Source organism: Henckelia pumila, chromosome 4 (assembly GCF_033568475.1).
Source record: "Henckelia pumila isolate YLH828 chromosome 4, ASM3356847v2, whole genome shotgun sequence".
Lineage (NCBI taxonomy): Eukaryota > Viridiplantae > Streptophyta > Magnoliopsida > Lamiales > Gesneriaceae > Henckelia > Henckelia pumila.
Window position 1 is genome coordinate 133,653,748 of NC_133123.1, and position 12,939 is coordinate 133,666,686.

Consider the following 12,939-nt stretch of genomic DNA (forward strand, 5'->3'; position numbering starts at 1 on the left):
AGCAAGAAAAAAGAAGGCAACAATGGGGTTCCAACAGAAAAATCGAGCAACGGAGAGGAAGGGAAGGTGAAGAATGAGCTGCCCAGATTCAATTTCAGGTGGGCGGATCTGCTGCTGGACCCGAATCCGGACAACATAGTGGCCGTTGGATTGACTGGGCTGCTGACGTGGGCCAGCGTGCAGGTTCTCTGGCAGCTGTTCGTGATATCGGCGGCCATCTTGATCGCCGCTCTCAAGTATACACTCGTTGCTGCTCTTCTAATCTTCATTCTCATTACTCTGCTCTGATTTTCCATTTACCCCTTTTTTTTCCTTTTCTTTTTTTAAAATTTAAAATTTTATTTTTGTAAAATTGAATAGAATGTGATTAATATTTTTTTTTTTTTGACGGGGAATCTGATTAATATGTTTTTTGTTCAGGAATGGTTAAATGTTATTAATACTTGATAAATAGCGGCGTATTTAAGTTTGTTTCCCCAAAAAAACTAAAAAAAAATAAAAATTAGTGGTGTATTTCAATTGGAGGTTGGAATCCCAAAAAACAAACGAACCACTTACAAGTTACAATTACGATCGATCGTCTCTAAATTAATAATCATGAAATTAACAATTTCTTTAAAATAATATGTTTTTTGGGGACTTGAGCCAATTTATTAAATCGATAATATATTTCGAAAGACTCTTGTATAAATTATATGGTGTTATCAATATCATAAATTAATAATTATTTAAAATTACAAAATATAACTAAGACAAATGTTTGTTTTGCATGACTAGATACCGTATATATCATCCTCATCCAAAAATTATGACGGGTTCTCTAAAAATGTTTGTTTTTCATGACTAGATACCGTATATATCATCCTCAATTTATCATCAATTGTAAATTTCTGTTGCATTAGTTATAATTTCTTCAAAATTTTGCAATTACGAACGTATCCATTTTCACTTAGATAATATTAAAATATTTTTTTAGTAAATAATACGAAAACTATTATTGCATCAATTTAATTACTATATATTATTTAGATAAAAAATATACTTTTTAAAATAATAGATTATTAATTTATCGATTAATTAATACATCTATAAATTAATAAAATTTCAGTCTCAATAAATTAAAACATATGTTTTACTGTATTTCTCTCTCGTGCCAAAAAAAATCACAATTTTAGCCAAAGGCCCAAAACAGTATCAAATATAACAGAATAAAATCTAATCTAAATTAAAACGCTAAACGACCACATGTCCACATCTACAAAATTGAGCAAATAAGCATAACCAACCAAAGTAACACTCCTGTGAGATGGTCTCATTCGTGAGACGGATCAACCCTACCCATATTTATAATAATAAGTAGGCAAAAACTCCTATGAGAGGTCTCAAGGGTCATTTTTATGAGACGGATCTCTTGTATGGGTTATCCATTAAAAAGTATTACAATTTATGCCAAAAATATTACTTATTATTATAAATATGGGTAGGGTTGACCCGTCTCACGGATGAGACCGTCTCACAGGAGTGTTACTCTAATAAGCAATGTTCTTGACATAAAATGTAATATTTTTTCATGGATAACTCATATAAGAGACGCGTTCAAAAAAATGACCGTCGAGACCGTCTCATAGAAGTTTTTGCCAACAAAATAGTTATGCAAGCTTCAAATAGAACATGAGCAGTTTGAAATTCTACCATCTCCAAAATCATGTTTTACAAGAAACAAATGAAGCTGTCTCCATCCAAAAATCACAAAATATGAAGTTAAACAACATATTGCTTGACGAGATGATAAAATCCCATTCTCCAAAGCATCAGACAAAAGTTATGGTGGCATTAAAGAAGACGCTCATAGTACCTATTCGAAGTCGAATTTGATCTTCTTCGGAAGACTTCGGACGCCAACCTCCTGAAAAAAGTTCAGTCAAATCATTCAGTTAACAATCAAGAAATCAAACACTTGCGGGAATAGTTGGAGGTGAAGCACAAGGGCATCGAAGGCATTAAGATTCTATAATATGTTCTCAAGCCAGTAAATTCTTACAATTTCCGGACACTCGTAATCAATACCAGCAGCCTCGATCCGCTTTCGTCTTTTCTTGTCTCTTTTCAGTATTCCCGTGATCAATTTCTGCTGCTGTTCCAAAGTTTTCTCCTGGATGTGTTGTAGGATTCAGGAAAACATGATTCAGAGTTTTGTTGAATTTTATGTGATATCTGTGCTTCGACAAACCTTACATCAATCTTTCAACAGAACATAATATGTTCAAAATAAGTTTATACCTTATCTTGATGCCTCCGCTCGATTTGAACCCAATCCAAGGGTTTGTAAGAGCGGCTCACACCTCTCCATCTGAAAAAGTCGAGTCACATTACATTACCATATTAGCGAGCCTTCAAGATTTGCATCTTTACCAATAAAACGATGTCTCATTTAAGTATTGAGAAATCATAAGATAAGAATCATGTCTATGTTATCATAAACCCCAGGGTTGATTGTTCATTAATTCACGTTAAAACATTATATCCCCAAGTATGATTTCCAGAGGAAATTTCTTCCAAATATATATCATTATAACCAGAAAATGGGATGACTCAGCATTTGCATAACAAGGGGATTGCAATGATAAAAAGCTATCACTCACATTTGTGGATGAACACGTTCCGGGGGAACAAGACTGACTTGCAGCAAATGCTCATACATTAAATAATTATGCATGCAATCGGCAACAACTTTGGCAACCTGCAGTTTAGAACAACAGAATGAAAACTTGGAGAATGAAAAGCGCATCCCGAAGCAAGTAAGATTACAATATCTTTGCACAAATCCAACCTCGGGAGACTCGAACTCAATGAATCCAAAATGTTTTGAGTTTCCTGTCTGTGATATAAGATATAAAAATAAATCAATTATAGAATCGAATCATTGATAGCCTATGGGCATAAAACTATCTCATTAATGAGAATCAACATTACCAACAAAGCTCCAAAACTGATGAAAAACTATCATAATGGACTCAAAGTCTCAAAGTTTACAACCCGCAAAAGTAAACACAAAATACAGCAACAAAAAACATACCTTTTTATTCCTAGAAATTCTAAGCCGCTTGACAGAACCAAACTGCTTGAAAAAACCTGAAAATCGACACAAACTTGAGGGGAATGCAACACAAAACAACAAACATTGCTGAGTTAAGTTCAATGACTCAACAAATACATCTGCCAAATACCGAAAACCAATACCTTCCATCTCATTCTCATAAAATCCATGCGGAATTCTCCCAACATACAGTACGGTTGCTTTGTTCTCTTTATCTTCAATTTTCAGAATATCCCTTGCTGGACCACCCTCTAGCGGCTAATTTTTCCAACAAAAAGTTCAAAAACATGTTAACAACTCCCAACTTACTAATCAATTATAATATCGCAACAGACAGTAGCATACCAGGAAATCACGTGTTTCCTTTTTCGAAGCAGAGATATCAGCAGAGGCCTTCTTCAAATTCTTTGCTATCATTCTCTTCTTAGCTTTTGTCACCATTTTTCTTCAGGCAAGCGTGGATATAATTGTCGATTGAGTCTATGCAAAGAAACGAGCAGCTCGTAATAAACAGGAAGAATAATCAACCCTCTGTTTACAGGCCCCATATTTCACGGGACTTGAGGAGATTTGGGAATAAAAATATAATCTTTAAGTTTATAATAGGACGATTTGAACACATAGTTCATATTTGAATGGACTCGGCGAGAACTTGTTTCACTAAATGAAGTCCAATCAAAACTGAAAGAAATTGATGGGATTTGAATTACGAAGAACAAAAAATACCTTATACTACCAACAAATTATGATATAACTTGACGAATTTTACCTCAAACTTCAACCTTTGGCGAGCCTTTTCCGACTTGATTCCAGAGATTTTCTGATTCTCCAGATAATCCAACAGCCGACGTAGACGCTGTGGGCAAGGCCGCAAGAGGAAGGCGAGGGTTCACAATTAACCTATTTTAGTCTTCCTTTTTTTTAAAAAAAATATAATAATAATAAAGCAAACGATCACCAAGTCCAAATCCAAAAGTATAAAGCCAACGAAAAATAAAACTTCAATTAAAAAGTCATAATCTATCTAAACTACACCACAAATCGAACAGATAATTAAAAAAAAAACATGATGCTAACCTAATGCGATGCAGCTAGAAGAGCACGATAATGTTGCAATATATTTACATAAACAAAACATGGGTACCATGCTAGGGTTTTACCTCAAACAACGCCGTTTTCGGTGTTAAAGCCTTCCTGCTGTGGCTTGCAGCCAAGGTTTCTTTAGCTCTAATTAGGTCAAAAAAGAAAATTTTAATTTCTGATCTTTTGAATTGGCCCAATGTAAGTCATCTGGCCCGACCCAAATTGTTTGCTTTTAATATGAGTTTTTGACGTACTAAGCACTATAATTTCAATGATTTAATATTCGATATATTAAATTATTTTAAAATGTTTTTTTTAAAAAAAACCATTTTAAAAAAATATTTTTTATAGGTCAATCTAGTAAATTAATAATTTCGATAAATTAATAAGATAATAATTCTCCAAAAAAAATTTGGTGAGATCAATTAATTGTTCAAATGATGTGAATATTATTTATGTCGTCGTCTAATGGTTTGCAACAATGACAAAGTAAGTTGTTATTGTTATTGTTGTACAGAAAATAGGTATACTATCACCGACTAAATATAAGTATTGACCATCAGATATAGTTCAGAAATATATACATCGATTTTCTTCTGTTTAAAATTGTCATATAAGATTTTATTATTCAACATTTTTTTGACTTTCAGAAGCTGAACTTTAGTAGATCTTTTATAACATTTGATAAGTTGTTGTTTTCGTCAGTCGAAGAACACTTGAGCAGTAAAACCCATCTAAATCTTATTTGAAGTAAAGTTTCTGATCAAATTTTGAGAGTTGTTTTTCAAACAAATAGTTTCAATTAATTTTTTTTTGCAGCCAATAAATGTACATTAAAGATTATATACGTTGCATTAATTTTTTGGCAGCATATTCAGTGAGCAGTACTTCACATTAACATTGTTCTCTTTTTGCACATTTTAAATAGATAACTATAACAAACCAGTAATTTTGTTTGCAAAGAAAAAAGATTGTATTGAGATAAAAGTTAAAGGAAGAAATCGTGGTTTATTTGCTTGTTTATGAAATGCCAAAGAATGCATTTTAAAATTTAAATTTATTATCGTTTATATTTTATGCCCAATTTCCAGTATGCACGAGTATAAAAAATTATTGGCCAATTTATTTAATTTCTAAAAAAACATGAAAATAACGGGATACACAAAATTTTGATCTAAAAAAGTTTCTCGATTAATTATAAGCAAAAATATTATTAACTCTTTTCAATTTATATAAATAATCATGAAATATTATTTAAAAAAAAAGAAATATTTTTTTGTTAGTAACGCATCTCTTTCACAATATATTATTATAAAATATGGTATAGGCTATTGAGACAGAAAAAAAAAAGCATACTATATTTTTATCCTTGTGTACTGCATTTACAAAGATACAAATTTTGTTCCTTTTTTGGTTTTAATTCTGAAACATTTTATATAGCCTCTGTAAGAAAGAGCTGAAACTAAAAAAAATCACGAGTCGGAGAACATCAAATCTAAAAGAAAGAAGAAAGATCGAAGCGTTCCGGCAACCCCGAAAAGCAGTACAATGTTCATCACAATCCGAAGTGATTATTAGAGCTGTGAGTTGTGATGTTGAACTAATGAAAAAAAAACACAAACATACAACAGAAACTCGCAAATTTGGTGGTAAGATCGATGTTATGACACGATGTAATTGAGTCAAATAAGAAACGCAACAAAGACTTGAAAATGTAAGAAAAATCTACTATACTATAAATTAACCATTATCAAATGTTCTCATCCTCTGGGTTATGCAAGGAAGGTACACCTAGCCGAAGCTGGCAATCGTCCAACCGAGAATACCTTTATCCATATGCAACCAATGCAACAAAAAATTCAGTTAGCCAATCCAGTATAGAATTTAGATACCATCCCTTACACTTACTGACTAAACTCAACATGCATTTCAATGGGCGGAAGCACAAACACTCTTGTCTAATCAGGGTTTTATCTGCCCAATTTATAGGTTACTTTTAAAACAGGATCCTGAGCGATGCAATGCAAAAATATAATTTTTAAACATTAAACAATCAGAAAAGAAAAACACAAACCTTCAAATTAATGACAATAACTTTATTGGCAGGGGTAGAGAGTTGTTTACTTATATAAGCCGTGGACCTTAACATGGGCTGTAATGTGATATTTGACAATGAAAATTTGACCATGATTCTCCCGTAGGACTTGTGCTATAATCTTGCAACTGCAAGTAGCAAAAGACAAGTAAAATAGGAGATTTCTTTAAATTTAGATATAACTTTTGATAGCATGAGCCTACGACAAAACACATGACAAAACACACCTTGTGGCAATAAAAAACAGTGACAGTTAAGACAGGCAGAGTGACATACACAAAATTTGTACATAATCTTGATAAATAATAATTGTCAAATAAATTCATCATATTACCATTTCCCCGCTTTAACAATACTGAGAGACTTGCAATTTAGAAATTGGCTAAATGATAGTATCTTAAATAAGGGCACTACCAAAAGCAAATAAAAAATAGTAATCGTGATTTGTGAAAACAAGTAACTAAACAATTTAGCTCATTAGTTAGTTTGGAGCACATTATCAAATATTGGGTGGAGGCTGCACAATACACTGATATACAAAGATGTGTGACCTGCATTTTCTTAATTGAATAATGGTTATGGGATGCTGTGTTCTATTGGAGACTCCAGGATTACTGGATTAGCCATAGCCAAATCGGTTTTACCACTTGTTTTTTTGTATAATATCTTCAGTAATATAAGAGTAAATCTAAAGTGTGTAAGGTGTAAAAATTTTGAGAAAGATGGTCCTCCTTTGCATTAGATTTATTACAAAAGGCAACTAATTTATAAAGTGGACCAACATATCATGGTGAAAAAAAAAATAAAACTCAGTCGTACAATCAAACATAGCCATTAAAAGCCTCAAAATCTCATAAGATTTTTTAAATTCAAGAGAGATGATAGAGGAAAAACATACCTCCATGAGCAAACGTAACTGGTGCACATGATCTCTACCTGGAAATAAGGGCTTACGCCCCATTAATTCAATGAAGATGCACCTCACTGACCAAACATCAATAGCAACGGTATAAACCAGATGAATTAAGCAATAATTTAGGAGGTCGTTACCACCTCGTAACGACATATTTGGTCATAAAATATATTTCAAACGTGGCTCGTGCCAATCCAAAATCACGTATCTTTAGGTCACAATTAGCATTGAGGAGAAGATTGCTCAGTTTCAAATCCCTGTGCAGAACATTTGTCGAATGTATGTATTTTAACCCACGAAGAATTTGATACAAGAAATACTGCACCAAAACACAGAAATAGCCATTTTACCATAAAGTAAATCAAACAATAAAGGCAACAATGAATACACAACCTTCTAAAAATGGGTTTAAGATAAAGAAAGCAATGACGGCATCTTATGGGCATGAATTGTCAAAGACAAAGCTAACAAGACAACACCTAGATTGCAATATATTTTTCCAAAGCATTCAAAACAGCTAAATGATATTTTTTAAAAAATTAAACAATTCAAACTGGGTAAATATGAAAAAGTGAAGGAGATTGATCGCTTAGAATTCCTCATGAATTCTGGGTAAAATTCTTTTTTTCATTCATTTGTGATGGAGTTAGGCAGATCATGGTTCTGTGTATGTACTGAACACACATACAGATAATGATCAATTTAGAAGCTTTGGGAAAAAAAAACTCGAGGAGAGAGTGAACTATTTGAGTAATTCATAAAAAAAAATATATTATTTTTTATTATAAATATAGATATAAATTAACACGTGTTGTAAGACATCGTCTCGCAAAAACCTACTCTATAATAAATAGTAAAATCTAAATTGAAAGAGGTGCCTGTAATAATAATAGTAGGAAGTATTAAAATGAGAGAATTGGAAGAAAGATAACTTTTGATATTCCAATTTTTACACAACCAAGAAGCCGTCAGCGGAGGAGCTACAGCCTACAAAATCACATTTTCAATAGAAGAGCATACAACAAAACACATTCACCAGTGTATCAGCTCTATCCACTTCGAGCCTCCGGCTAATCAAACTCCTTAAACCTCAAAAGCAAAACTGGAATCCCATGATACATTCCTTCGTTTGGATCCGTTTGCTTTGTTACATTGCGCGAAAGAACCAATCCATCCTCTTTGGCCATTCCAGAATTTTTACACATCTTATGTTTCTTTGATTTTTTTGTTAACCCAATATCGTCTAATCACAATAATCCTACAAAATTAAAAACATACAAAACAACATAATATTCATATCTATGTATTACTTATCCATATTTCATCATGTTCTTATTACACTTCTATTCATCAGTCATATACTATCCATTGAAATCAATCGGTATCTAAGAGTACAGGAACAGGACGACCTGTCTTTCAAATCTTCCTCATGGAATCCATGTGAGAACTTGGAATGTACAACTTCAACTTGTTCAAAAATGCATCACTCCGGCTATCAAAACATGACTCAGTTCTTGATTTGGTGGCCACAAGAACAAGGTTTTCCTCGTTTTCAACGTCGATCTCATACAACTCTTCGAACACTTGTTGAAACTCGCTGATCAACCTCCCGTGGAACGACTCACTCGAAGGGATGGTGTTTGTGACAAGAACACCAGTCTCGCGTAGAAGGTCTCTCGCGGCTAAAAGAACAGGCTTTTGCACAAACTCCATTGGTGGAGCATAGCTGCCCATTGATGCATCACATGAATCCAGATCAACCATTATAACGTCGAACATTCCATCCGCTTTCGTCGCTAGATCACGAAGAAATTCGATCCCATCGCCTACGTGAAGGTGGATCAGCTCATTGTTCCCTAGTCCAAAATACCTCTTTGCAACTTCCGAAACCACAACATCTATTTCCACTCCTACAACCTCGAAATTCAGTTTTTTATTCAAGAATCCAATCAATGCCCCTCCTCCCACCCCCAGGCACAGAACTTTCGGCCTAAATCCGTCTTGAATTCGCTCTTCCAAACATGAGCTAATGACTGAAATGCCAGCCACCATTGGACTCAGGTATGGATGAACCAGCACATCCTCGTCTAATTCAAACTCCATATCGTCCAATTCTTCGCATACAGACTCGGTTTTCGGGCGAATCCTCATCTGGGTTTGCACCAGATTCGGCATTCTCTTAAACCTCAGTCTCCTCCTAAATTCTCGAACAATGCTGCTATCGTCCTTCCTCAACTCAACGTTCTCTATCAGCATTTCACCGACACAAGGCCCTTCACAGGTCTCCAAGATTGAACCTGTGACCACTTCATCTTCGTATACCAAGAAGGGAATCTCCGGAACTCCACCGTCATCAAGAAAAGCGGATTTTGGGGTCAGCGCCAATAGCAGAGGGGCAACATTTGGTCGGACTGAGGAGGCGTGGCGGGGACGTCGCGCGTATAGTTTTGAATCGGAAATCAAGATCAAACGGGATAGAGGCGGGGAAGTTGGCGAAGAAAGGAGGAGGTGGAGGTGGCCGGAGAAAGTGGAGAAAATCCAATCTGATTCGCGGCCCTGTGGCACCCACATGGCGGCGGCGGCGTCACCGACGGTCACGGCGGGTGAATCTAGGACGGCTATGCGGAGAAGATGGCGGCGGGAGGCCGGACCAATTGGGATTGTGAAGGTGATGTAGCGGGATGGTTCAATGGTTTCGAAAGCGGAGGGATTAATTGACATTTTCATTTAGATTTGCTTCTACTGTAATGTTGGGGGAATAATAAATTAATAATGGTTAATATTGTTGAAAATATATATAAATATATATTATTATTTATTGTTGAATGTTGAAGGTTGAAAGTTGAAAATTGAGTTGTAAAATATTGAAAATTAGTGTGTGATGATGTAATTAATGATGTATTAATTTTTGACTAATCTCCAATTGAGATCTATAAATAGGTCTCTCCATTTGTGTAGAAAAACACAATTGTGAAGAGAGAAAAATTTTATAAAGTGTAGAATTTGATAAATTTTGAGTTTTTGAGTTTTTACTTTTTACCGTAAATTTTTACTTTTTCACAACACGTTATCAGCACGATCGCTCGAAGGTTCTCTATATTTTCCGACGCTCCAAAATACAAGAAGAAGTCAAAAATATTCAACAAGTAAGAATTTTTATTTTACTGTTTATATATTTTTTGTGTATATATTAATATATAATATCATGTTATGAAAAAAAATAAGTTTTTTTTTCAAAACTTGTTATAAATCCTGGGAGGATGTTAAGACGACATCCCACACTCCCGGTAAGGGATACGACAAGTATAAAAGCCTCTAAGGTTTTTAAACAATAACGTGATATATATTTATTATGTATATATATTAACTATATTAATATATAATTTCATGTTATTATATAAAAGGTTGTCTATGACACTGACCTTATAATAACGTGATATGATATATATTATTGTGTATTTATATACTAACCATATTTGTATAATCTCATGTTATTATATAAAAGGTTGTCTACGACACCGATCTTATAATAATGTGATATGATATACATAATTATTTAATTATGATTATCATTATATGCATTACATGATTATCACGAATTTTTATTCAACACATACTCAATTTTTTCTTTACCCCCAACGGTCACAAACGGTAACAAAACGGCTAGTTTTTGCCCTATAAATATGTTCACTCAAACTCATTTTCAATCACACCAAATTCATTCTTTCTCTCAAAATATTTTATCCTCGGTTTTTTCGAAGATGGAGATGATGACATTTATAAGGATATTTTTCATAACGACTATGATCATCATGCTCACGAGTCTTTTACTCACCAGCGATTTTCCAACACATATTTTTTCTCTATTTGTATACGCACTTGTAATTTACGTTCTTCCATTATTTTGTATTGTCATATTTATGGAAATTAACTAATAAAATGCATTGTTATTTTCTAGTACCACCATGTCGAACTTGGCGAAACTCGAATTCATTGCACTTGATATAACCGGAAAGAATTATATGCCATGGACCCTCGATGTAGAAATGCATCTCGAGTCATTGGGTCTTAACGAAACTATCAAAGAAAATAACATATCATCCTCACAAGATAAAGCAAAAGCGATGATATTTTTACGCAGACATCTTGATGAGGGGTTGAAATGTGAATATTTGACCGAAAAAGACTCAATGATTTTGTGGAAAGGGTTAAAAGAACGTTTTGAGCATATACGGGAAGTTATACTTCCGACCGCACGAGATGAATGGAATACTTTAAGATTCCAAGATTTTAAAAAGGTGAGTGATTATAATTCTGCGATGTATCGAATTGTCTCACAGCTGAAATTTTGTGGGCATAATATTACTGAGATGGAAATGCTTGAAAAGACATTTTCCACATTCCACGCATCAAATATAACTCTACAACAGCAATATAGAGTGCGTGGATTTTCAAGATACTCAGAACTCATCGCATGTTTACTCGTGGCGGAAAAGAATAATGAATTGCTCATGAGAAATCATCAGTCCAGACCTACTGGTTCAACGGCATTTCCTGAAGCAAATGTCGTAAGTAAAAATGAAAACCAAAATCAAAGATATAGACAAGATTTTGGTCGAGGTCGTGGACGAGGACGTGGGCGTGGACGTGGGCGTAGAAATGATCGCGGTCGTGGTCGAGGCCGTGGATTTGAAAATAAAAGAGATAGTTATTTCAATAACTCATCTCAAAGGAACGTCACGAACCACCCACAAAAGAGGCAGCATGATAATACGGGTGAAAATGAAAATCATCCAAAAAAAACTGAGAGTGTTTGTTATAGATGTGGCACTCCAGGACATTGGTCTGAGCATCTGTGTAAGCTCTATAAAGATTCAATAAAGGGGAAAGAAAAAGAGACCAATTTTACTGAAAACATTGACCATGCAAGTGGTTCAATGAATTTAGATGTTGCCTACTTTTTGAATGATTTCGAAGATATTGATTAAATATACTGGTGGGAAAAGAATGTAACAATGTAATTTTTATTTTATAAAACATATTATATTTTGCATGTATTGTTTGCATGTATCTTTCTTAATTCATTTTATTGCATATTGTTTTTGAAGATCATTATGGAAAATGCTATGATCAAAGATGGAAATAATGCACTGGAAGTTTGCATACCAGATAGTGGTACAACGCACACTATCCTCAGAAATGAAAAATATTTCTTGGAATTAAAACCAACAAAAACAATGGTGAATACAATATCAGGTCCTGTAGACTTGATTGAAGGATGTGGCAAAGCACAATTTTTGTTACCTAATGGTACAAAATTTTTGATAAATAGTGCTTTATATTCACCACGATCACAAAGAAATTTGTTGAGTTTTAATGATATATATTCTCATGGTTATGATACGGAAACAATAACCGAAGGAAATGAGAAATATATGTGTCTTACTACATATAAATCAGGAAAGAAATATGTAGTTGAGAAATTATCAATGCTCCCTACTGGATTGCATTATACACATATAAGTCCAATCGAATCAAATATGGTTATTGGAAATTCTTCAATACTAACAAATTGGCATGATCGATTGGGACATCCTGGTTCAATAATGATGCGAAGGATTATAGAAAATACAAGTGGTCATCCACTGAAAGACCAGAAGATCTTTCAGAATAATAAGTTTCAGTGTAAGGCATGTTCTCTGGGGAAACTTATTATAAGACCATCACCAGCTAAAATCCAAAAGGAATCAC

The 12,939-nt window shown here is 33.9% G+C and overlaps 2 protein-coding genes across 6 annotated transcripts; both read right to left on the minus strand.

Annotated features, from left to right (window-relative positions):
* Positions 1–1,659: 1,659 nt before the first annotated feature.
* Positions 1,660–4,373, minus strand: LOC140866198 (uncharacterized RNA-binding protein C1827.05c). Of its 5 annotated transcripts, none has more exons than XM_073271115.1 (10): positions 4,258–4,373; positions 3,867–3,953; positions 3,443–3,577; positions 3,241–3,355; positions 3,077–3,132; positions 2,831–2,878; positions 2,643–2,740; positions 2,281–2,350; positions 2,042–2,152; positions 1,660–1,906 (listed from the first exon to the last, which is right to left on the minus strand). In XM_073271115.1, the coding sequence occupies exons 3-10, from the start codon at positions 3,536–3,538 to the stop codon at positions 1,856–1,858; spliced, it is 645 nt and encodes a 214-aa protein (XP_073127216.1). In that variant the 5' UTR covers positions 3,539–3,577; positions 3,867–3,953; positions 4,258–4,373; the 3' UTR covers positions 1,660–1,855. The 5 variants fall into 5 exon arrangements, with proteins under 5 accessions (XP_073127216.1, XP_073127212.1, XP_073127213.1 ...); XM_073271111.1 differs by having other exon boundaries at positions 3,867–4,011; positions 4,258–4,358; XM_073271112.1 differs by having other exon boundaries at positions 3,867–4,011; positions 4,175–4,291.
* A 3,731-nt stretch (positions 4,374–8,104) lies between these two features.
* On the minus strand, positions 8,105–9,920 carry LOC140864132 (uncharacterized). Its single transcript, XM_073268079.1, has one exon. The coding sequence runs from the start codon at positions 9,913–9,915 to the stop codon at positions 8,605–8,607; it is 1,311 nt and encodes a 436-aa protein (XP_073124180.1). The 5' UTR covers positions 9,916–9,920; the 3' UTR covers positions 8,105–8,604.
* Positions 9,921–12,939: the final 3,019 nt, after the last annotated feature.

Bases quoted from the DNA above. Each gene is read 5' to 3' on its own strand.
- LOC140866198 (XM_073271115.1), bottom strand. From the start codon at position 3,538: ATGGTGACAAAAGCTAAGAAGAGAATGATAGCAAAGAATTTGAAGAAG. The intron at 3,133-3,240 runs GTATTGGTTTTC...GTCGATTTTCAG, and splicing joins TTATGAGAATGAGATGGAAG to GTTTTTTCAAGCAGTTTGGT. The intron at 1,907-2,041 runs GTAAGAATTTAC...AACTTTTTTCAG, and splicing joins ATTACGAGTGTCCGGAAATT to GAGGTTGGCGTCCGAAGTCT.
- LOC140864132 (XM_073268079.1), bottom strand. From the start codon at position 9,915: ATGAAAATGTCAATTAATCCCTCCGCTTTCGAAACCATTGAACCATCC.